General features: G+C 43.3%; 1 protein-coding gene across 5 annotated transcripts in view; it reads left to right on the top strand.

The window, feature by feature from the left end:
- LOC115152270 (UPF0606 protein KIAA1549L) overlaps positions 1 to 23,103 on the top strand; it is a 41,802-nt gene extending 18,699 nt beyond the window's left edge. Inside the window, exons 3-23 of one of the 5 annotated variants that reach the window (XM_029696961.1) lie at positions 88 to 684; positions 854 to 969; positions 1,902 to 2,124; positions 2,278 to 2,411; positions 2,523 to 2,691; positions 9,494 to 9,553; positions 10,224 to 10,375; positions 10,882 to 11,053; positions 11,329 to 11,489; positions 11,717 to 11,752; positions 13,943 to 14,133; positions 16,094 to 16,221; positions 16,655 to 16,782; positions 17,128 to 17,342; positions 17,767 to 17,905; positions 18,414 to 18,794; positions 19,057 to 19,154; positions 19,923 to 20,065; positions 20,246 to 20,406; positions 20,524 to 20,597; positions 20,702 to 23,103. In XM_029696961.1, coding sequence (XP_029552821.1) covers positions 88 to 684; positions 854 to 969; positions 1,902 to 2,124; positions 2,278 to 2,411; positions 2,523 to 2,691; positions 9,494 to 9,553; positions 10,224 to 10,375; positions 10,882 to 11,053; positions 11,329 to 11,489; positions 11,717 to 11,752; positions 13,943 to 14,133; positions 16,094 to 16,221; positions 16,655 to 16,782; positions 17,128 to 17,342; positions 17,767 to 17,905; positions 18,414 to 18,794; positions 19,057 to 19,154; positions 19,923 to 20,065; positions 20,246 to 20,406; positions 20,524 to 20,553 — 3,434 coding nt within the window. In that variant the 3' untranslated portion in view covers positions 20,554 to 20,597; positions 20,702 to 23,103. Of the gene's footprint in view, positions 1 to 87; positions 685 to 853; positions 970 to 1,901; positions 2,125 to 2,277; positions 2,412 to 2,522; positions 2,692 to 9,493; positions 9,554 to 10,223; positions 10,376 to 10,881; positions 11,054 to 11,328; positions 11,490 to 11,716; positions 11,753 to 13,942; positions 14,134 to 16,090; positions 16,222 to 16,654; positions 16,783 to 17,127; positions 17,343 to 17,766; positions 17,906 to 18,413; positions 18,795 to 19,056; positions 19,155 to 19,922; positions 20,066 to 20,245; positions 20,407 to 20,523; positions 20,598 to 20,701 lie in introns of all 5 variants that reach the window. The other 4 variants (XM_029696962.1, XM_029696959.1, XM_029696960.1 and 1 more) reach the window with 4 other exon arrangements.
- Positions 23,104 to 23,876: the final 773 nt, after the last annotated feature.

The following is a 23,876-nucleotide window of genomic DNA, read 5'->3' as shown; positions in this document are numbered from 1 at the left end:
CCAAACGGGACATTTTTCACCTGATATGAATGACCTGATATGAACCGATTTTGCATCATTTAAACGCTGCTCCTTCTTTCATTGCAGAGGAGGGAGACAGCAGTTTGCCTGCGAACCCAGATTTACCTACAGTCGCAGTGTCCTCTCTGGCCACGTTGGGGGAGAGCGACGCCATCCTCCCAGACAATGTGACAAGTCCTTTCTCCACTCACACATGGACCACCACCACACCTGCAAGGGCTGACACCAACGCCACTACACCATCCAGCACAGCAGCACACACCAACCCAACACCAGACACTGTGACCAATGACAGTCTACAGCTCACGACTGTGACCACCACGACCGTCACGCCCCTGACCGTGACCACCACAACTGTGACACCCCAGACCACCACAGCTTTGACCACAGAGGCTGTCACAACCACAACGTGGACCACTACGACCACACAGGAAGTGACCACCCTCCAAGAGACCACAGTGATGGCAACCACAACTGACCAACCCACGACCACAACCACAACCGCTCCCACTACAACTACAATTGCATCGACTACCACTTTGACCATCCCCACCACCACCAATGGAACAACCCCCGGACCGACCACAACTGAACCTACCCCCACCATTCATGAAGGGGAGCATCTACCATGTAACATCACCGAGAAGACCTGGGTCAAAACAGGTACAGTACGGGCTCTCAATCAACAGCAGCTCAGTTTGAAAACCTTTCGTTAGTGCACTCTGTTTCGCCAAATAAGTAAAACAAGATTTGAGATGTCACCGTATGATTACATCCCTAATGAAGACCTTCATAAAAAAATAGATATGTAACTGTTTGTTTCCCTCCAAAGTTTTGTCCGTGCAGCTGTGGAGGAACAGGCTTGATATCATGACGAGGCAGAATCTGTCTAAAGGACTCACCCATGCTCTACAGAGGGCCTTCAATGACACCAATGTTTATGTCCAGGTCCGTATTATTCTGCACTCTACTCTCTGTGTTTGGATGTTGGTACTGCTGTAGTGTAACTGGAGAAGAAGATGTACTACATCAAATACAGCATACAGTGCCGTAGTCCTGTTTAAATGTTGATAGTCCATGTTCACGTTGTTGGACAAGGATTTCATATTAGTCACTCTGGATGGCCAGAGTAACTAATATAGTTCTAGGAACTATAGTGAGTGTATTTACTTATTCTGGCTCCCCTCTTAGCCATACTATTCATGGGGTACAATCTCTCACTTTGATAGCGGAGGAGACTGAAGTGACTAATGGTGAAAGGATTTCAATATGATGATAAATGGCATCTTGAATGGTGAATAGGCTTCGCTTTATAGAGGCTGTTAACAGCATGTGAAGAGAATAGCTCTTTATTGACCCTACTAGCTGAATGACTAAAACCCATTATTACCAGCGTTTCCTCTTCAGACATGTCCGTTATTCAGTTCTCTTGTTCTCTGTGTTACTGTCTTTCTATTTTACTCTCAGTCCTTTTTTTGTCTCATCGCTCTCTCTCTCTCTCTCTCGCTCTCTCTCTCTCTCGATCTGATGGCTGACTCAGTTTAAGTCCATTGATTTCCTACCTGTGCTGTCTGTCTGTCTCTCTGTCTATCTGTCTGCCTGAGGTGTAATTCAGTGGTTGCTACTCTATCCCAGTCCTCTTCTCTCCCCATCAGATCCCATGTATTATTACTGAGCCCGGAAGTGATCAGCAGGAAACAACACAAACACAAGCTGCATAGTTATGTGTCCGGGGATAGCTAGCTAACACATACTGGTGGAGACTGGAGAGGAGTGAGTGGTAGTACATAGGGCCAGAAACACTAGTCTTGACCCACTGCAATTGTGTTGGGCGTTAGCGTTAGCGATCAAGGTATAAACAACATGTTTTCTCTTCTCAGGTTGAACGTGACCTCTGCAGCCCTCATAATGTCACTCTTGGGTACTATGTAGCCAGTGGGAAAATGGTCTACATAGCATCTGTGGTGGTGGAGACAATGAATGCCTATGGCTTTGACAAAGTGCTGGCAGACATCCGGCAGCACAGTCCTCTGGTGAAGGCTGTTCTGCTCCCTGTAGCCCCCTGGGCCTCCAGCCTCAGTGTCCATCTGCAGCTCAAAACAGGTAAGGCCCAATAGGGACCACACTCCACAACAACACATCCAACTGCTGGATGATGTGACCATGATTGTAGAAAATGTTGTACTGCGCTCTTATGTACTGTAACTGAATGTACTCTACTGGTATATTGATTGTTGCTCTGCGTTTTTTTTTTAGTTCTCAGGTTCGTAGGCCCAGAAGACAACATCAACTCCTGCAGTTTTGTTCAAATGATGGAACAACGGCTGGAGAATGCATTTGAGGAAGCTCAGGACAAAGTGCTGGAATCTTACAGCAGGCTTTCTGTGGAGGTCTGTTAATGACTTTGGGCCATATTCAATCCCACGCAATTAGCATACCTGTTTAGGGTGTTGTATTTACTACGACATGTCTGATATTGTACAACATCTGTATTTGTTCAGATCCAGAGCACCGCCCAGGTGACTGGCTCTCCTGCCGTGTCTCTGGTCTATGTGGTGAAGAGTGAGAACGCGGTGCTGAACGGAACCGTCTCCAGTGGGCTCCTGAACCAGCTGACCGCAGAGCTGGTGGGCTACTTCCTCTTCTTCCCCCCGCTCATCATCGCTGAGCGTAAGTGCCCCAGGGCATCATGGGAAGGGTTTGCGTGACAGATGTTTCCAGTGGCGTTTTCTTCTTGTTTTCTTCATTTTTATACAGAAATATGTCATATTTCCACTGAGTGTTGTCCTTCAGCGATAGCTTACGTTTGTGTGTTTGTAAGTGTGTGGTCTGAATACGAAAATATGAATGGTGTCTTTATTTCATTATACCAGCAGAGTACTGATAATTAGATGTTGTACTAATTGACAAAGGAGACGTTATGGTCCAATATTGTGCAGTGGAGAGGAGGCTGATTAGCTCACTTCATGCTAACCTGCAATCATTTGCATACCCTTCTGGGTGTTTCTTCAGAGAATGGATGATTCGAGCACGAAGGGAAGATCAAATAACATTATATTTACACACTGAGACCACAAAACATTAGGAACACCTGCTCTTTCCATGACATAGACTGACCAGGTGAATCCAGGTGAAAGCTGTGATTTCTTATTGATGTAACTTATTAAATTCACTTCAATCAGTGTAGATGATGGGGAGGAGACAGGTTAAAGAAGGATTGAGACATGGATTGTGTATGTGTGCCATTCAGAGGGTGAATGGGCGAGTGCCTTTGAATGGGGTAGGTGCCAGGCACACCAGTTTGAGTGTGTCAAGAAGTGTAATGCTGCTGGGTTTTTCACATTCAACAGTTTCCTGTTTGTATCAAGAATGGTCCACCACCCAAAGGACATCCAGCCAACTTGACTCAACTGTGGGAAGCACTGGAGTCAACATGGGCCAGCATCCCTGTGGAACGCCTTCGACACCTTGTAGAGTCCATGCCCCAACAAATCGAAGCTGTTCTGAGGGCTAAAGGGGGTGCAACACAATAGTAGGAAGGTGTTCCTAAAGTTTTGTACACTCAGTGTATTTGAACCCTTCAAATCAAATCACGCTTTATTTATACAGCATATTTCAGACATGGAATGCAACCCATTGTGCTTTACAGGAAAACACTCATAAAAACAATGAAAATAACAGCTAAAATATCCACTACACAACAAGCATAATATAAAAAACACAAAGAATAACACAAACTGAACAACTAGAAAGCACCCAAGGAAAAGGAAAGCTAAAAATATGTGTTAAATATGTCCACAGTTTCGACCCCCCTCAGGTTCTTTGACAGGCAATTACAGAGACTGGGGTCGTAATAAATAAAGGTTGCCTCTCCATGCCTCTTGGTCCTAGGTTTTAAAATAGTTAAAAGGCCAGTGCCAGCGGACCTGAGGGACCTACTGGGTAGATAACTTAAAAGCATGTCTGACATGTATTGGTGTGCACAGTCGTGGATTGATTTAAAAACCAATAGAATAATCTTAAAATGAATTCTAAAACTCACAGGCAGCCAGTGCAGTGACCTTGAAACCGGTATAATATGGGCTCGCCGTCTGGTCTTGGTCAGTACCCATGCTGCAGCATTCTGTATGTTTTACAGTTCACCAATGGCTTTCTTGGGTAGACCAGACAGGAGAGCATTACAGTAGTCAAGCCTGCTTATAATAAAAGCTTGGATGAGTCTCTCTGCATCAGCCTGAGAGAGAAAATGTTCCTCAGGTGATAAAAAGCTATTTTAGTCAAATTCCTAAAACAATTGTTCAGAATCTAAAGTAACACCTAGGTTTTTTACCTGGTGTTTTATCTGTATTGCCCGTGAATAAAAATGAAAGGCTAGATTCTCTCTCTGTGCTTTGGCTCCAACAATGAGTACCTCGGTCTTGTCTTGATTTAGCTGGAGGAAGCTGTGAGCCATCCAAGTATTTTAATCACTAATACAGTATAATAATTTATCTGTGGAGCTAAAGTCGTCTGGTGACACAGAAATGTAAAGTTGTGTATCGTCTGCGTAGCTGTGAAAATCAATGCTGCACTTTCTAATAACACTGCCAAGAGGTAACATACAGTATATAAACTGAACAGTATCAGACCCAAAATCGAACCTCATGGAACTCCACATTTGATATGTGTTTTCTCTGAGTTATGTAAACTAATTTAGAACTGGACCAGAGAGGCCAACCCACCTCTCCAGTCCGTCCAAAAGGACATCATGGTCAACAGTGTAAAATGCAGCACAAGGATCGGACCCTTTTTTTCAATTTTCACCTAAAATGACATACCCAAATCTAACTGCCTGTAGCTCAGGACCTGAAGCAACGATATGCATATTCTTGATACCATTTGAAGGAAACACTTTGAAGTTTGTGGAAATGTGAAATGAATGTAGGAGAATATAGCACATTAGATCCAGTAAAAGATAATACAAAGAAAAAACCATGCGGTTTTTTGTATTTTTTTGTACCATCACCTTTGAAATGCAAGAGAAAGGCCATCATGTATTATTCCAGCTCAAGCGCAATTTAGATTTTGGCCACTAGATGGCAGCAATGTATGTACAAAGGTTTAGACTGATCCAATGAACCATAGAATTTCTGTTCAAAATGTTGTGTCAAGACTGCCCAAATGTGCCTAATTGGTTTATTTTTAACTTTTTAAATTCATAACTGTGCACTCTCCTCAAACAATATCATGGCATTCTTTCACTGTAATAGCTACTGTAAATTGGACAGTGCAGTTAGATTAACAAGAATTTAGGTTTTCTGCCAATATCAGATACGTCTATGTCCTGGGAAATGTTCTTGTTACTTACAACCTCATGCTAATCGCATTACCCTACGTTAGCTCAACCGTCCTGAGAGGGACCCACCAATCCTGCAGAGGTTACATCTAAGAGTACATGGACAGAGAGCTGTTTGGCCTGTGTTGGCTCTAAGATCATTTATCACTTGAACTAAGGCTGTCTATGTGCTGTGGTTGGCACGAAAACCAGATTGTATTTTTTTTTTTAAATACAGTTGGCACTTAAAAATAATTTTGCTGTTTGAACAACAATTTCTCCAGGGAGTGATTAACAATAGGTTACACTTCTTCAGATATGCAATTAAAAACATTTTTGACGAAGGTGGTGGGGATAGGATCGAGAAGGCAGGTAGTTGGCTGAAGTTGTGATATCACTTTCCTGAGCCTGTCTGTGTCAACCAGGTAAAATACATCCATTGTGCCTTTGCTTGGTAGCCTGTCATCAGGTCTTGCTTGACTGATACCCAGCCTAATGTTGGTTATCTCATCTCTGTAATATGCCACAAACTCATCACATTTAGATTGCCTTGATGACAGCTTTGCACACTCTTGGCATTCTCTCAACCAGCTTTGTGAGGTCGTCACCTGGAATGCATTTCAATTAACAGGTGTGCCTTCTTAACAGTTCATTTGTGGAATTATGTTCCTTCTTAATGTGTTTGAGCCAATCAGTTGTGTTGTGAGAAGGTGGGGGGAGGGGGGGATATACAGAAGATAGCCCAATATGGTAAAAGACCAAGTACATATTATGGCAAGAACAGATCAAATATGCAAAGAGAAATGACAGTCTATCATTACTTTAAGACATGAAGGTCAGTCAACATGGAACATTTCAACCATCAAGCGCTATGATGAAACTGGTTCTCATGAGGACCACTACAGGAATGGAAGACCCAGAGAACCTCTGCTGCAGAGGATAAGTTCATTAAAGTTACCAGCCTCAGAAATTGCAACCCAAATAAATGCTTCAGAGTTCAAGTAACAGACATATCTCAACATCAACTGTTCAGAGGAGACTGTGTGAATCAGGCCTTCATGGTTGAATTGCTGCAAAGAAACCACTACTAAAGGACACCAACAAGAAGAAGAGACTTGCTTGGGCCAAGAAACACGAGCAATGGACATTAGACCAGTTGAAATTTGTCCTTTGGTCTGGAGTCCAAATTGGAGATGTCTTTGTGAGACGCGGTGTGGGTGAATGGATGATCTCCGCATGTGTATTTCCCACCATAAAGCATGGAGGAGGAGGTGTTATGGTGTGGGGGTGCTTTGCCGGTGACACTATCTGTGATTTATTTAGAATTCAAGGCACACTTAACCAGCATGGCTACCACAGCATTCTGCAGCGATACTACAGTGAGGGAAAAAAGTATTTGATCCCCTGCTGATTTTGTACGTTTGCCCACTGACAAAGAAATTATCAGTCTATAATTGTAATGGTAGGTTTATTTGAACAGTGAGAGACAGAATAACAACAAAAAATCCAGAAAAACACATAAAAAATGTTATAAAAGGATTTGCATATTAATGAGGGAAATAAGTATTTGACCCCTCTGCAAAACATGACTTAGTACTTGGTGGCAAAACCCTTGTTGGCAATCACAGAGGTCAGACGTTTCTTGTAGTTGGCCACCAGGTTTGCACACATCTCACGAGGGATTTTGTCCCACTCCTCTTTGCAGATCTTCTCCAAGTCATTAAGGTTTCGAGGCTGACGTTTGGCATCTCGAATCTTCAGCTCCCTCCACAGATTTTCTATGGGATTAAGGTCTGGAGACTGGGTAGGCCACTCCAGGACCTTAATGTGCTTCTTCTTGAGCCACTCCTTTGTTGCCTTGGCCGTGTGTTTTGGGTCATTGTCATGCTGGAATACCCATCCATGACCCATTTTCAATGCCCTGGCTGAGGGAAGGAGGTTCTCACCCATGATTTGACGGTACATGGCCCTGTCCATCGTCCCTTTGATACGGTGAAGTTGTCCTGTCCCCTTAGCAGAAAAACACTCCCAAAGCATAATGTTTCCACCTCCATGTTTGACGGTGGGGATGGTGTTCTTGGGGTCATAGGCAGCATTCCTCTTCCTCCAAACATGGCGAGTTGAGCTGATGCCAAAGAGCTCCATTTTGGTCTCATCTGACCACAACACTTTCACCCAGTTGTCCTCTGAATCATTCAAATGTTCATTGGCAAACTTCAGACGGGCATGTATATGTGCTTTCTTGAGCAAGGGGACCTTGTGGGCGCTGCAGGATTTCAGTCCTTCACGGTGTAGTGTGTTACCAATTGTTTTCTTGGTGACTATGGTCCCAGCTGCCATGAGATCATTGACAAGATCCTCCCGTGTAGTTCTGGGCTGATTCCTCACCGTTCTCATGATCATTGCAACTCCACGAGGTGAGATCTTGCATGGAGCCCCAGTCCGAGGGAGATTGACAGTTCTTTTGTGTTTATTCCATTTGCGAATAATTGCACCAACTGTTGTCACCTTCTCACCAAGCTGCTTGGCGATGGTCTTGAAGCCCATTCCAGCCTTGTGTAGGTCTACAATCTTGTCCCTGACATTCTTGGAGAGCTCTTTGGTCTTGGCCATGGTGGAGAGTTTGGAATCTGATTGATTGATTGCTTTTGTGGACAGGTGTCTTTTATACAGGTAACAAGCTGAGATTAGGAGCACTCCCTTTAAGAGTGTGCTCCTAATCTCAGCTCGTTACCTGTGTAAAAGACACCTGGGAGCCAGAAATCTTTCTAATTGAGAGGGGGTCAAATACTTATTTCCCTCATTAAAATGCAAATCAATTTATAACATTTTTGACATGCGTTTTTCTGGATTTTTTTGTTATTCTGTCTCTCACTGGTCAAATAAACCTACCATTAAAATTATAGACTGATCATTTCTTTGTCAGTGGGCAAATGTACAAAATCAGCAGGGGATCAAATACTTTTTTCCCTCACTGTATTCCCATCTGGTTTGCGCTTAGTGGGACTGTCATTTGTTTTTAACAGGACAATGACCCAACACACCAGGCTGTGTAAGGACTCTTTTACCAAGAAGGTGTAATGATGTCTGTGTGTAGCTTGTGTAGAGGAGTCAGGCGCAAGACAGCAGATATGAGTAAATAAACGTAATTTACTCAAAATAGTCAAATACAATACAAATAAAGCAAGCCCACATAACGGACCGTATAACATACAACCCATCACTCACAAAAAACCATGGGGGAACAGAGGGTTAAATAATGAACCAGAAATTGGGGAAGTGAAACCAGGTGTGTAAAACAAAGACAAAACAAATGGAAAATGAAAAGTGGATCGGCAATGGCTAGAAGGCCGGTGACGTCGACCGCCGAACGCTGCCCGAACAAGGAGAGGGACCGACTTCGGAGGAAGTCGTGACAGAAGGAGAGTGATGGAGTGCTGCATCAGATGACCTGGCCTCCACAATCCCCTGACCTCAATTGAGATGGTTTGGGATGACATGGACCGCAGAGTGAAGGAAAAGCAGCCAACAATTGCTCAGCATATATGGGAACTCCTTCAAGACTGTTGGAAAAGCATTCCAGTTGAAGCTGGTTGAGAGAATGCCAAGAGTGTGCAAAGCTGTCATCAAGGCAAAGGTTGGCTACTTTGCAGAGTCTAAAATCTTTATTTAACACGTTTTTGGTTACTACACGATTCCATTGTGTTATTTCATAGTTTTGATGTCTTCACTATTATTCTACGATGTAGAAAATAGTAAAATGAAGAAAAAGCCTTGAATGAGTAGGTGTGTCCAAACTTTTGACTGGTACTGTATATATGCATTTTTTAAGCACAAAACTATTTAGGCAACAGGGATCTTGATCCAGAAGGGGATTGAATGTCTCTGCTGTAACCAAGAGGTTTGATCTTGGTATCTAGCCACTTAGCTTTCAAGTTAGCCAACCAAATGCATAGCTGGACTCCTGAGCTGGATATAATTTATTTGGTACATCTTAGATTTCTTATAGTTATACTTAACTTATTGTTATAAGCAGTGGCCTAGCACGCACCCCTGCAGCCCTTTGTATACGGTATAAACTGTATATTGCCCAAGCCTACTCTCTGTAACCTCTCTCTCCTCTCTGCTCTCCCTTTCTCTCTCCCTTTCACTCCACAGCACTAGAGTACCACAACCTCAACACATCCACTGCCACAAAGAACTACTGGGTGATCACAGGTAATTTAAACTGTCATTGATTTTCACTAACTGCTAGCTAGTTAGTGCTTTGGTCGACTGTGTGTTGTGTACATTTGCCTGTGATGTTTTTTCTCCCAACATCTTTGAGCTCCTCCTTTCCTTCCGAATCCTATTGATGCATTATTTAGATCTTCCTGACATCTGTTTCTGAGAGATCACATCAGATCAGTGCTCAGTGTGAAGGGGGCCCTGTTTTGTGAGAGGACTCTGAATGGCATACCTTTCTGCCACTGTCGTGATGAGACTGCAGTGCGCCCAGGTCAGCCCAACTATAATATGACTTACAAGTTTTAAATTGAGGAATGACCAAACCTCTCTTTCCTCCTCTGTCCCTATCCCACCTCTCCATTACCTCTCTATCCCTCTCTTCTTCTCTTACCTCTCTTTCTCCCCCCTCCTCTGTCTCTCTCTCCAACTCTCCTTCTTTCCCTCTCTCCTCCTTCCCTGCTCTCTCTCTCTCTCTCTCTCTCTCTCTCTCTCTCTCCTCTCTCTCTCTCTCTCTCTCTCTCTCTCTCTCTCTCTCTCTCTCTCTCTCTCTCTCTCTCTCTCTCTCTCTCTCTCTCTCTCTCTCTCTCTCTCTCTCTCTCTCTCTCTCTCTCTCTCTCTCTCTCTCTCTCTCTCTCTCTCTCTCTGCGCCACTGCTCTGCAGTAATTCAGGATGTTGACAGCTCTTCTCTGGAAGGGAATTATCAGAGCTTTGCTAGTTTAATGGAGCAGCGGCTGGCTGAGCTGTTTTTGGTGTCTGGGCGTCAGGGGAGCCGCTTTAGAAGGGCCACCACCGTCGGAAGCTACACCGTCCAGGTGAGGCGGGCACACACACACACACACAGGGGACTGCATGCTCACTCACTGATAAACAACTCAGTCCCATTTTATGTTCACTTGCCCCAGAGTTTCACTATTTTATGAAGATTCACATAATTTCTATGTCCCCTTTTAGGTTTTGTCACAGATTAACATTTTTATGTAACGTCACAGATGATCAGGTTTTATGAGGGGGGAGAGAGCTCATGTAACGGATGTTGATCTCTTCCATTTAACACCCCCCCCCTTCTTTATGGCAAGCTTTAATCACAGAGCTTGATGAAACCATTATGATGTATTATGGACATTAAACATTTGATCTATACTAAAATACAATGAATTCCACTGATTCATATTAATCCCATGAGTGTGTTCCCTGAGTGCTGTTATTTTTTGAGTGTTTGCCCCTTCAAATACATAATTATTGCTATTGTATTTTTGCAATGGCTCTTTCATGCCATATGACAGCACTGAATCCACCAAATTGTGTTGCTCTTGTTTAGATGGTTGGCATTCGTCGACTCCCTGGGCCTAAGAACTCAGCCGAAATGACCTACTATGCCCAACTGAACGGTGCCCCCATAACGGGCACCACTGCAGCTAAGACCCTCAGTACCTTGGATTCCCAAACCATGGCCCTCACTCTGGGCTACTTTGTCCTGCTCCAAGCTGATCGTAGGTTATTTTTTACACATCTTTACCAAACAGCCTTAACATTATTCTCTTACATGAAGTGTACAGAACTAGCTTTTCAGTCATAAACAGATGCATGCACAGGAGTTATTGCAGTATATTTTAGTTTTGCTCAGGCTGAAGCACTTCTATCTGTCTCGTAGCCTGTTGAATAGCTATGTGCCTCAATCATTTTGCAATGATTGCAAACAAAAATACATATTGATAGATAGTGTGTGTAGGCGTGTATTTATTTTGTCTCCATGGTTTCCCGACAGCTGTGGTAAAGGTCCCACCTGCCAATCTGTGGATCATGGCTGTGCTGACGCCTGTTGCCCTGGTGATGGTTGTTGTCGTCATGGTCACCGCCATCCTGTGCAAGAGGAACAGGGTCATCTTCAAGACCAATGCTTTCAGGAGCTTCAAACCCCGCTCTAAGGTGAACTTTACATATCTCTTAACATCTTAATGTGCAGTTCAGAGAAATGTCACATCTGGGCAGGTCTTAACACTTCGTCTTGCGTTCGCTCAATTACTTATAGCCAATGGTGACGATAGTGATGGGTGCTCAATAAGCATGATGGGGGGCGAAATAAGAATCCAGATGGTTAATGTGATGGAATTGAATCCTCAGCTAAATGTCCCTTTAATTGTCTTCTTGTTTAGACATCCTATCGGAGGGAGGGCAGTTATCACCACCAGGTATTGACTGAGTGTTATTTGTGAATAAATGCATGTTGACAGTGCCTGGGGGAAATCAATGGAAGGGATGGAGTGGGCTCACCATGGCTCATCGTCTGTGATCAGTGGGCCATTTTATACATCCTTGTTGCCTTCCAATGCATAGTAATGATTCTTATCCACCAGGCTTCTTCTCGTCTCATACCAGCCAGTGGCGCAATCCAAGCGATCAGTCATTTTGTTACTGGGTTAAATATTGTGCCATTTAGATGAATAGAGATAATGTGGGGGAGTACAACCAAGATCTGCCCCTCAACCTTTCAGATTCCGACTCAACATGCACTCGTGCAGCAGCAGAGAAAGTCAGCTGATTTCAGTGTCATTTCTGTACGTCATACCAAAATCACTCCCTCCAGAGGAACAGATGTAACATCATTGCATATTTTTGGATGGGAAAAGAGAAGTGCTAGCTCCAGTTTATGGTGTAGGACAAGATCAGAGATACACGTGATTAGTGTCAAGTAAAAATAGGACAGTGGGATAGGACTTCTCTCCCATAACGTGGCCAACTTGCACCATATTTGCCAACTGTATTTTACATGTGCGAGTACAGTGCTTCACGGTTTTGTTGATTTGCGAAACTGCTTGTAAACATTTAATGTCACTGGGTTGGTTTTGAATGTGACATGAATTATTTAAAACGGTACCAAATAGGAGATTTCTCTCTCTTTCCCTTTCTGATCCAGAGATGTGGCACACATGCGCAAATTAGATACACGTTCTTATAATTACTTGGTTTATGAATAGCTTGTGGCGATATGACAAAAGGACATTAGCCGTAAATGTGCTGAGTTGAGCTCTTTGGTTCCACTACACTGCACATATGTGCAGTCTGTTGCAGTGGAATGTGTTTGTGTCCAAACGTTCTGGGAATGAAGACAGAATACCAAGCAGAGCATAACCCACTAGGGAGATAGTGGACTTCCTGAAACACTAGTCCACAGCACATAATTATCCATCAAAGTGGGACAACAACAAAGCTGCAAATCAATGGCATGGCTTCAGTCTGCATGAGTGTTTTTTTTTTTTTTTTTTGCGTTGATCATTCAATATGTGAGCGTATTTCATTGCTCTCCAAATACAGTATGTGGCATAGTCCGTCACGTGGCTTTATTTTTGACAGATTGTGCAACGAAAACAAAAATCCTATCAATCATAATTGTGTTGTTTGGAGTGGTTCTACCACGGGGTCTCTTTACATAAAGTCCCTTAGGGTTTTTATTATCAAACCTCTCCTTTTTCATCAGTATACCAAAGGAGCCCAAGTCAAAACACAGAATCCATCTCTGTCAAATACATCACAGAGTAGCCTTGTGCAGAGTCTCGGATCAACTCCATGTCTTTATCAAACTGGGCAGTTGAAAGATGAAAGGAGGCCATTTATAAAGTTAACCGCATCAAGTGGACGGAGAGGTCTGCCTCCTGCCAGTGAAATATATCTCTGTTGAGCTCAGCCTTCAAGGTTCATCTGTAGAAACATTTCCCCTAACTGTGAATGTCCAATAAGATGAAGCCATCCTGTCCTCATGCATTATCTCAGCCAGACTCTCACTGTTGTGAAATATCACTAATCTCAGGATGAGGTAAAGATGTCTGCACAAACAGTGTATCGATTTAGCTCACAACCAGGTGTGATGATACAATTGATGGCACCGTGCAAGACACTTTCATTATTAAAGCTGTGTGAGGTTATATTCTCCCTTTCTATCCCCAGATACACTAGAAAAACATTGAATATAAAGTATTTACATATTTAGAGTTTTCCAAAAATAGTATTAAAAAAATGGAATTTTAAAACAAGTATATCTGTACATTCTGTTCCTTTAGCTGTTTTGCAATGCAGATAGGCTTCATGAAATGAGAGTAATTTGGTGAAACAAAGAAACTGCCTAGGTATAATATAAGTCATAAACCAATTTAATTGTCCATTTCTTTCTTCCAATATATCCCAACTTCAAAGGTGCCATTAGACATATAGTTTTAACATTTAGTATACTTTACTTGCTGACTGAGAGAAATCAGAGCTCACCGAGCCAACTTTGCTCATTTACCTTATCTGTAAATGAAATGTCATTCTCCTAAGGCACTCTTTTACTTTACCGTAGATCATATGTCATCGTAAACCCTTTCGTAAAACCCTCTCTGTCCCAGCATGTGCAGGGATTTGACTATGCCAAGAAGCACATGGGCCACCCGCAAGGTGAGGAGACCATCTCTGTTACCAAGGAGACGCTGGTTCTGGGCCTCCCAGTGAGAGATGCCCCGTTGTCATTGGACAGGAAGGTGCACCAGGATGGGACCGCCTCTAAAAGACCTCCTTCTGCTGACATCATCCACAAAGGGTAAGAAGAACAACGAATTCAATTTAAACAGAATGATCTCCCTGTTTTCTTTAGATTACCAGAACACATTTGGATTTGTTTGCGGCAATACTTTAAGTCAAGGAAAATGCACCAAAAATATGACAGTCTTGGACAGATTGCATAGAATCTGCTTAAATCTGCTCATGTTGACTGGCTTACAGTTTGCCCGGGTGTTGCCAATTCCAAGAATTGTAGCCATCTATCACTAGGAAAAGGCAATAGAAAGAAAAATTTGTAATGAAAAACATGTGATTCATGAATGCGTTATTGCCGTGCCACAAAATGAATACAGCCTCCTCTCTTCCCTCTAGTCTAGAACACTAAGACTGTGTTTAGACAGGCAGCCCAATTCTGATATTTTTTCCCACTAATTGGTCTTTTGACCAATCACACCAGATATTGTCACATCAGATCTTCGTAATAGTGGATCTGATTGGTCAAAAAAACAGTTAGTGGGAAAAAAAAATATCAGAATTGATCTGCCTGTCTAAACGCTGCCAAAGCTAAGCTTGAACTGCCTATTGAGCAATCTTTCCTTTGAATTTCCAATGCATAAAAATGCTCCTTCTAACACACTGGAAGAAATGTACAGACCACCAAAGGCTTGATTTTTTTTTACTGACCCAACCCAAAACATCAGTCATTGTCAGCTGCCAAACAGATCTCCGCTATCTTTGGCTGATTTAGACCCACTTGGACTTTTTAGTGCCATATTTACGGCCGCCATGCTGGAGGTGTGACATGAGTCTGCCGCAATGATTACTGGGCCTTGAAGGCACTGCAGTGCAGACCTGGGTTCAAATAGTACTGTAAGTCTTTCAAATGCTTTGAGTATTTGCTTTGCTCTAGCCTGCCAGGAGCACCAGACAAGCGGGCTTTGTAGTTTTTGACTATTCTATTGATTCATTAAGCCAGGCAAGCTCAATCAAACACTGATCAAGTATTTGAAACGATTTGAAATAGTATCTGAACCCAGGTCTGCTGCAGCGGCAGCTGCTCTTCCAGTCACCCTTTGGATGGACCCCAGGGCTCATTCAGACTGGGATTAGCAAGGCTTCACAAGGCTACAAACACAGCTCCTCTGCTGCTGTCATTGGGATTCTGCAGTGTGATGATCATACAATAAAACGCCTTTGAAAGGATACTGAGAATAATAACTGGGAAAAAAACAAACAAGGGGTAAACACAAAGTGGTGTATAGTGAATAGAGGCTGAACACTGAGCATGGAAACGTGAGTGAACTACACAGCCTGGAGAGATGCTTCCAGGGCCATGTTTGATTCAGTGTTGTTCTGGGCTCACGTTGACAGGAATACACACAGACATACATTCTCTCTCTCTCTCTCTCTCTCTCTCTCTCTCTCTCTCTCTCTCTCTCTCTCTCTCTCTCTCTCTCTCTCTCTCTCTCTCTCTCTCTCTCTCTCTCTCTCTCTCTCTCTCTCTCTCTCTCTCTCTCTCTCTCTCTCAGTCTGGCTATTTATCACATGAGTAGAACGGTACCTCATTATACAAGCCTCATGAATGCGAATGTGGATTCCATTTTGCATTTCTGAATGCATAACACCCTTAGAATGATCCGATTCATACATTCTGAAGAGCGATGTCGATATGAGCTGACATGATGGGTGTACTTGTTCCAAGCTAACTTATATGACATCACATCAGACCGGTGTGTTAGTCACTTGTGTCTGCCTGTTGGTTACTCCTGAAAAGATACCAGGGGAGATATTTGACATTAAGATAGAAGCACCCACTGTGCTACCCTGTGGTCTTAGCTAGCACACCACCTGTAGAGGTGTCTGTGTTACGCACTGCAGTCAGTCTTCACGGGTTAGAACTGTGGCCAGGGGGCTGTGTGATAGCAGCATTAACCTTGGATAATACTGTATGCACAGAGCTTACCACTGCCTGCCTCTGTTGCTATGGTTACCCGCAGCAGGTTGCCAAGCGAGGACGGCTCGGTTGCGAGCAACGAATCCGGGAAACTCAACACGGGCAAGAGCTTGGCGGCACGGAGGGCTGCGGCACAGAAGAGCACCAAGGAGGATCTGCTGCACAAGAGGAGCGGTGAGAGAGAGGCGAGAGGCCACGCTCTGGCTACTGTAGGATATTGCTGCTTGACCACACAATCTTATGTCATCACACAGGCTTGAGACACTGTAGGACCAATAGGAGAGAGCTAATGAATTGTAAATAAACACATATATGCATGGACACATGCCTTCACACACACACACACACACACACACACACACACACACACACACACACACACACACACACACACACACACACACACACACACACACACACACACACACACACACACACACACACACACACACACACACACACACACACACACAGGGAGGCGCACACACACACGCACACCGAATGTCTTACTGCAGTAACTCAGGCAGTGTGAGTGGGGATAACAGCAGGATCAGTAGTTGCTGGGCTAGCTAGTGCTGTGCTAAATAACAATGTCCTCTCACCCCAGCAGATCCCTACGAGGACCACACTGGCTCACTGCGACTCATCACCATCAAGCCGATGGCGGCCCAGCCCACATACTCCTACCCATCAACCTCCAGTCACAGCCAGGACTCAGTCGTCCTCAACGGGGAGGTGAGAGCCCGTCCCTGGCCTGCTGGGAATGATGTCATACTGAGTCTGCCAGCCTGTCCCAAATTGCTCCCTTCCCCTTGGCCCCAACCCTTTATATGCAGATCTGAAGATAGTTCTGGATAGGTACAGAACAGGCAGTGTAGAGATGGAGCTACTGTATATTGCACTTGGACTACAGATCTGCAAACATCAATGGGTTAGGGCCAAGGGGAAATAAGAATGGAATTGAAACCAGTTGTTTATTTATAGGGAAGAAGAACCTCAGCAAGTATACTCATAATACCAAGCAATGGCAAACTAGAATCAATATACAAATGTAATGGATACAAATGACTTTGTCCACAGGCAAACATGGGGCTCAAGCAGAAAACCGACATCGAACACTACAGGAACAAAGTACGCCAGAAAGCCAAGCGAAAAGGCTACTGTGATAGCCCCATCACAGACAATGGCATCCACCCATTCAACCCCAGAGAGAGGCACAGTAGGCCTGAAATGGCAAAGGAGCCAATGACTGCTGAGGAGAAGAGGGCCTCCTATGCAGGATGCCACATCAGGAGGTGGGGGAGCATCCACATTATGTAACATGCCAAGAGACATCCAGTATGCATTCCTTCATGTTTGAGTGGGTGTTCGGTGGGCGTTCAGCATATGCAGATCCACTGATTTAAAAGTCACTTTTCAAAATGCCTGTGCTGCAGCACCGGTGCTTTTTCTGGGTGAGAGTATCTGCTGACGTGATGCTTGACTGCCACTTCTCCCTGGCACCTGTTTAGTAACTGTCTGAAATATTCCTGTAATGGAGCAGTTGTAAGTCCATTTGGTGTATCCAGGTTTTCGGTTTAAACCTGTGCTGCAGCGCGGAGAAATAATTGACTCAGCCCAACTGTAGATGTTTGCAGATTACATTTTTTTACTGATGATGATGATATTAATGATGGCTATAATAATGACGACGGCAACTATTATATATCCCTACTTCAGGCACCCCCCATCGAGAGAGCCAGCCTACTGGAGCCGTCAGTCCCTGGCCGCCAGCAGCCCTAGCCCCGTGGAGACGGAGATGGACCTGCTGGTCCTCAGGGAGAGGTCCAGGAGAGGCATCCGCAACAGCGGTTATGACGTGAGTTATCACTCAATATCACTGCATCCGTGAGACATAGATGTCCTTAGATGTACACCGTACCGCCGAAGTAACTGCAGGGTGAATGTCCTAAAATGAACACCGTACTCCTGGAGTCACTGCAGGGGCAAAGGTGGTTGAGCCTAGAGAAGTTCTGGTACTGGGGTGCAATAACCTAGAGAAAACCCTAGGACAAAGACTTTCCCATTATACCTACCTCTCCCAATTCTCACTTTTACGCTCCATGGCTGAAATGAAGAGGATTACCTTCAGCCGAACTTTAAAACCTCCTTCTAGCGCAGCCTGGGAGCCCGTTCTTTATGCTGCCTGAACCTTGCTGAATGTCAATGACAATGAATATGATTTATAGCCTGTTCAGTGATTTAGATTAGAAATTCGATACCAGTTAATAGCTCTGAGTGTTCGGTGCCTTTAAATTGCAAATGGATAACCATGTATGTGTACGATTCGTGTGTGTATGTGTGTATTTTGTCTTCCTGTGAGTCAGGCAGAGCCAGAGACGTTCCAGGAGACCAACGTGGACCGACTGATGTGCTCCCTGGGTTATGGTGGAAGCCATCAGGTCAAAGGTCTCTCGGACTCGTCCACTCTGAGCTCTCAGCCCTCCATCGACGAGGTCCGGCAGCAGATGCATATCCTGCTGGGTAATGCCTTTGGGCTGGCCCCAGACGAGCCCCCGCCTGCCAGCCACCACCACCACCACCACCCTCACCCCCACCTCCATAGTTCCTACAATCCCAGCCACACCAGTGCTTACTCCGAGGGGGTGACCAGCGCCCCTGGCACCATGAACCACCCATGCGGAGGAGGCCACCAGCGCGGGTCTGCCTACGGGCCGGAAATCCACCAGTGTAGCTTACCCAAACCTGTGAGTGCATTGAGTAGACTGTGCAATGTAAAGCAAATGATTTAGAACAAAGCATTTGTGTACGTGTGCTCTTGTAGAATTGCTTATGGTGGTGCTTCAAACAAAAATCCTGAATGCTATTGTAGAAAATCAAGATGTGTCGAGAGAGTAGCTGCACAGTACATATGTTTAAACACCCGCACACTGATTTAACTATGTTGTGTGTGTGTGTGTGTGTGTGTGTGTGTGTGTGTGTGTGTGTGTGTTGTGCTTGGTGCTGCAGGGTTTCAGGTTCACTCAGCTTCCTGACATGGGCGTTGGACCCCCACCTCCTCTGATACCCTCCAGGCCTGGACCCCCTACCGGGACCTCAATGAGGCTGTACGAACCCCCCCCCCCCTCCTTCTCCTTTCAACACTCCTCTAGCTGTTAGAAAGACAGTAAACTGATGAAAATAACATTCATTCTGATATATTCACATTCTCCCAATGCTAAACATGCCCAACCTATTTCTTTTTTTAAAAGTCTACTTAACTAGTGCACTGTGCATCCTTGTAGTGCATCCCCCATGTTTTTTTCAGTCGCTTAAAGGGAAACTGAGAAAAAAAAATGTCAACTTCATATTCATCATCTCCAGCACCACCCCAACGTCAACATATGTGAAAATGGCACATTTCTATGTTTTGTAGTTAAAAAGATAGAGGAAGATAAGCGTTTCCTATGACGTCATCGTTGTGCATTGTGTGAGTTTGATCAGTTTTAGAGTAGGCATTGCCTACTAATTGCCTGCTAATTGGTTGATGATGTCATTAGAAACACTTGTCTTTCTTTATCTTTTTTACTACAAAACATAGAAATGTGCCATTTTCACATAATATGTTGGTGTTGATGTTGGGATGGTGCTAGAGATGATGAATATGAAGTTGGTCAAATTGTTTAGTTTAAGTCCTTTGGCTTTAGATGTTATACTGTTCATGCATTGTGTTGTAATTCTACTCTGAGCTGTACTTTTTTCCGCATTATTTAAAACAAACAGCATCTTCATTTGAATGCCTTGACTGTTACCAGGTTTGCGTGTGAGGTATACAGGCCACCCAGTGGTGAGATGTATGAATTACAAGGCTTTTGTCTTTGTTTCCCCTTCTGCAGTTCTTCACCCGATGTCAGCCTGAAGCCTCGTGTTTCCGAGGCCTCTGAGATGCAGAGTCAGCACAATGGTGCCCCCTATCTGCCTATCAACAGAGCGCCCTTCCCTGCTGTTACTGTTGACCAGTCCATGACCAGCTACTCAGGTCAGAATAATAAATATTATATATCTATATATATATTATGACTAGTAAATGTATACGTATATACATGTAAATGTGTATATATATAATATACATAAGGCATATGTATACCTTTCTCTGTCAAATCGCTTCAGTTCACTCATTCAAGCCTCTGATTGGCTAAACACTGCTTATCTCATACAGGAAACCCAATGACAGGAGTCTACGCCATATCAGCCAACCGCCCTGGTTACTCAGACTACTTTGTCATGCCTCCACCAGCGTCGTATGGAAGCCCATCCTGGATGTCCTACCCACCAGAACCCGAGGACATCCCACACCAGTGGAATGATACTGTAAATACTGTTAGTATCTGAACCAGACAATATCCTCTGATATTGTCCCTATATAACTCTGTTGGTTTGATCAGGATTTATCCTCACTATTTGTCCCTGTTTTAAATCAGTCTCTTCTCTTTGCAGAATCCGTGTCATTTAGAAACCATTTGTTGAGATGACATGATCTTTGGAGCTGAGTGGAGACAGCATATATTTCGGTGGGCACACACACTTCGTAACACAACACAGAATTTTCCGATCAATGTACAGGGTTGTTGTGGCTCATTTCCTCTCATTCCATTTCCTTCTCTTTGTCTTCCAGGTGTCCTTTTGGTTAGGCAGTAGGGCCTCCCTCCCTCACATTGAGTACCCCTGGACTCGAGCACCCCGCCCTGCCCTTCACCCCTGGCCCTGGCTACTGGCCCCTGGCCTGCCTCCTCAGCCCAGCCAGGCCCTCTCTGCTCTGCTCTCTGAGCCCCAGGTCTCCCAGACCTCACAGCCTCCATGTCAACTGCCACCAGCCAGCAGAGGACGGCCTAGACTACAGTACAGCAGCACTATCCCCCATGGTAGTGCCACATACAACCTCTACCCTGGTCCACACCATCCAACGACAGGGCTGGCAAAGCTGGACTAACTGTGCTTTTTGATTATCCAAATTCCTTAATGGACAGAAGAGTTGTACCTACTACTGGTGGTTTGTGTGTATTTAAAAAATGAACTTAGTCTCTGTTTCAGTTGTTGGATATTTGTGTGCTTTGTCATTTACTTTCATGCTTTACTTCTTTTTAAAAGGGGAAAATAATTTAGTGAGTGTATGGTGTGCGCTCACCTTATTAAAAGGCAACAACAACAAAAAAAATGTGCGAAGAAAGGCTTTGGTGTGAGTGGCTATGTCATTCTGTATTTTTAAAATGTACTCATGACCTTTTCCCCCATCAGATTACAGTAAAAAAAAACAACGGTCACCTGCTCTTTCATTCATGTTTATGAAGTTCGTCTACTGACCATGACTATGAAAAGATGAATAGAGTCGTATATTGCTGCACACAAATGATCTTACAATGGTTCTACGGTTTTGTGTTTGGAGATTTGGACTTATATTGGGTCCTATCTATTCACTGGACAGAGTGGTAAAGAAGATGGGTGTTGGATGGGCCACAGGTGTGTGGATGAAATATATTACCTAACGTGATGACATGAATTATTGAAGAGACTTATGCCAGCCGTGAGAGACAGAGAGAGAAGAGCGAGAGATTTTATTGTATATTTTGACACCATTTTCTTTAGACATGTTGACTTGCTTTACTGCATTTTTGAATTTTGAAGGATGGTCAGATTGCTTTCAATCCTATTTTCTAATTTGTCAAAGGGTACCGACACAGGATCACATCGTGTAAAACAAATACCACGTTTCGAATGTATTCATGTAGGTGCATATGCTGGTATATGCAAAATTACTCACTCGGTCATAACATAAGCAAAACGATGGATAATTCTATGTTTTACTAGTATTTACTGAGTTTCCAGGATCTCAAAACAATGAAAATGTGATGGCTAGGGCCCTTTACCATGTACTGTATATGCTACTAGTTCAGTTCATCAGTGCAGTTAGGTGTAGATCAACAGCCACCAAAAAGATGTTACCAGACTTGACGATGTGTATTACTGCGCTGATATTGCATATCTGATAATGACATAGCATTGGAAAAGCTTTCACACTACGAAATAGTAACAGAATAAGGTCTAATCAATGTGATATAATAGGAAATAGAAAATAGAGTTTGGTCTATCACAATGTAGGTACAACATTAGTTTAGTATGGATTAGACAAACATAGCACTTTCTTAGAGTACCTGGCCCTACAAAACTGCAGTATCAATGTGACTACTTTGTTATGCATGCAATATTCATATTTGAAATATTATAATATTTTATTTTTTACAAATTAATTGAGTCATACTCAATGATAATGACGCAAATGCAAAGCCAGTATCTACTCCATTAGTTTGACTGGGTAGGTGTATTTAAATGGATCTCAACTGTTGCTACCCAGTTTGACAAATGTTATTTTACTATTTTTCTACAAAATTATGAATCAATTATTTTTGGGAGATGTAGGTCCAAAAGTTTAAGCGTAATATTCCAAAGGAAATATGATGACATTTTAAAAAGCTGAAACGCAAATACCTTTTGAGAATCTATATGATTTGCTCTGTAATACTACATCCCTTTTCACCTCTACTCATACATTTGTAAAAATTCCTCTACCAGATTTATTCACAATAAAGTTTCACTCAACAATGTGGATGAGACTTGAAAAGGAATCATAATGTAGCCTATACATTTAACATCTTGGCCTTTGTCAAGCACAAACAATTTGGTTGGTGCTTGGAATCATCATCACTATCACTTGTATTGCTAAAAGACAAAAGGTACTCCCATTTGTTTAAAAGAATATCATTGGTATGTTCAGTTACCCCATATTTCAAGCTAATGAATGGAAAATATGATTGATTAAAACAGTCAAAAGGAACATAATGAATGAGTTGACACAAGTTGATGTACTGTTGGCGCGTCTTTTATCAGACACATTTCTGAGATGGAATGTGATTATAGGCCCCTGAGGTTTCTGAAGGAACAGCAGTTTGAATCATGTCATGCAGAATACAGTTGGATGTAGTTATGCAGAATTTGGGTGAAATAAAAACCAATAAATTACAACTTAGAATTTGTTTCTTGTGTGGAACATTACAGTTTGCAACCCTGAATAAAGAATAGCTAGGGGAGAGTGAGGTACGTTGAGACAATCTTTAATGTCAGATCTCTCTGTTCAATATCACTTACCCTTCCATTTCACATTTTTGTCATTGAGCACTCATCCAGAGCGGCTTACAAGAGCAATTAGGGTTAAGTGCCTTGCCCAATGGCACTTCGGCAGATTTTTCACCTAGTTGGCTCGGGATTCAAACCTTATCCCACCCCACTTCAACTTACCCCAAGACAAACATTTTGACTATATTGGCCCACACAGCTAAAAAAATGCACATTCATGCTAGGTTTAGAACCTCATATTGTAGCTTATAGAGACCCCAACTGATGTATAAAATCATCTTAAAACTATCTACTTTTGGTTTAGATACAATCATCATAAAACCTATAACACAATAAATTAATTTTACTTTGTGAAAATCAGTTTTAAAAAATGACCTAACTTGTAATGTGTTTTCTTCCTTCTTCCACAGACTCCATGAAATGATGACCTCTTCCTAAATATTTGGTCACGTGATTCATTTTGTGTATGGTTTCCTAGAAACAAGGGGTGACTCAACTAATCATTTGGCTCAATTTACCCCACTCTCCCCTACGGTAGAAACCTGCATGTGAGGGAGGTGTCTGACATTTTCAGTGTTTGACATTTTCTAGTTCACTGAATAAATGTCAGGGTCTCAGTCATCGAACGTGCATTGTTCCCATTGTGTAAAGAGCAGACCTTC

This window comes from Salmo trutta, chromosome 17 (assembly GCF_901001165.1).
Source record: "Salmo trutta chromosome 17, fSalTru1.1, whole genome shotgun sequence".
NCBI lineage: Eukaryota > Metazoa > Chordata > Actinopteri > Salmoniformes > Salmonidae > Salmo > Salmo trutta.
The sequence above is the reverse complement of the archived record's forward strand: the minus strand, read 5'-3'. Positions and strand labels throughout refer to the sequence as shown.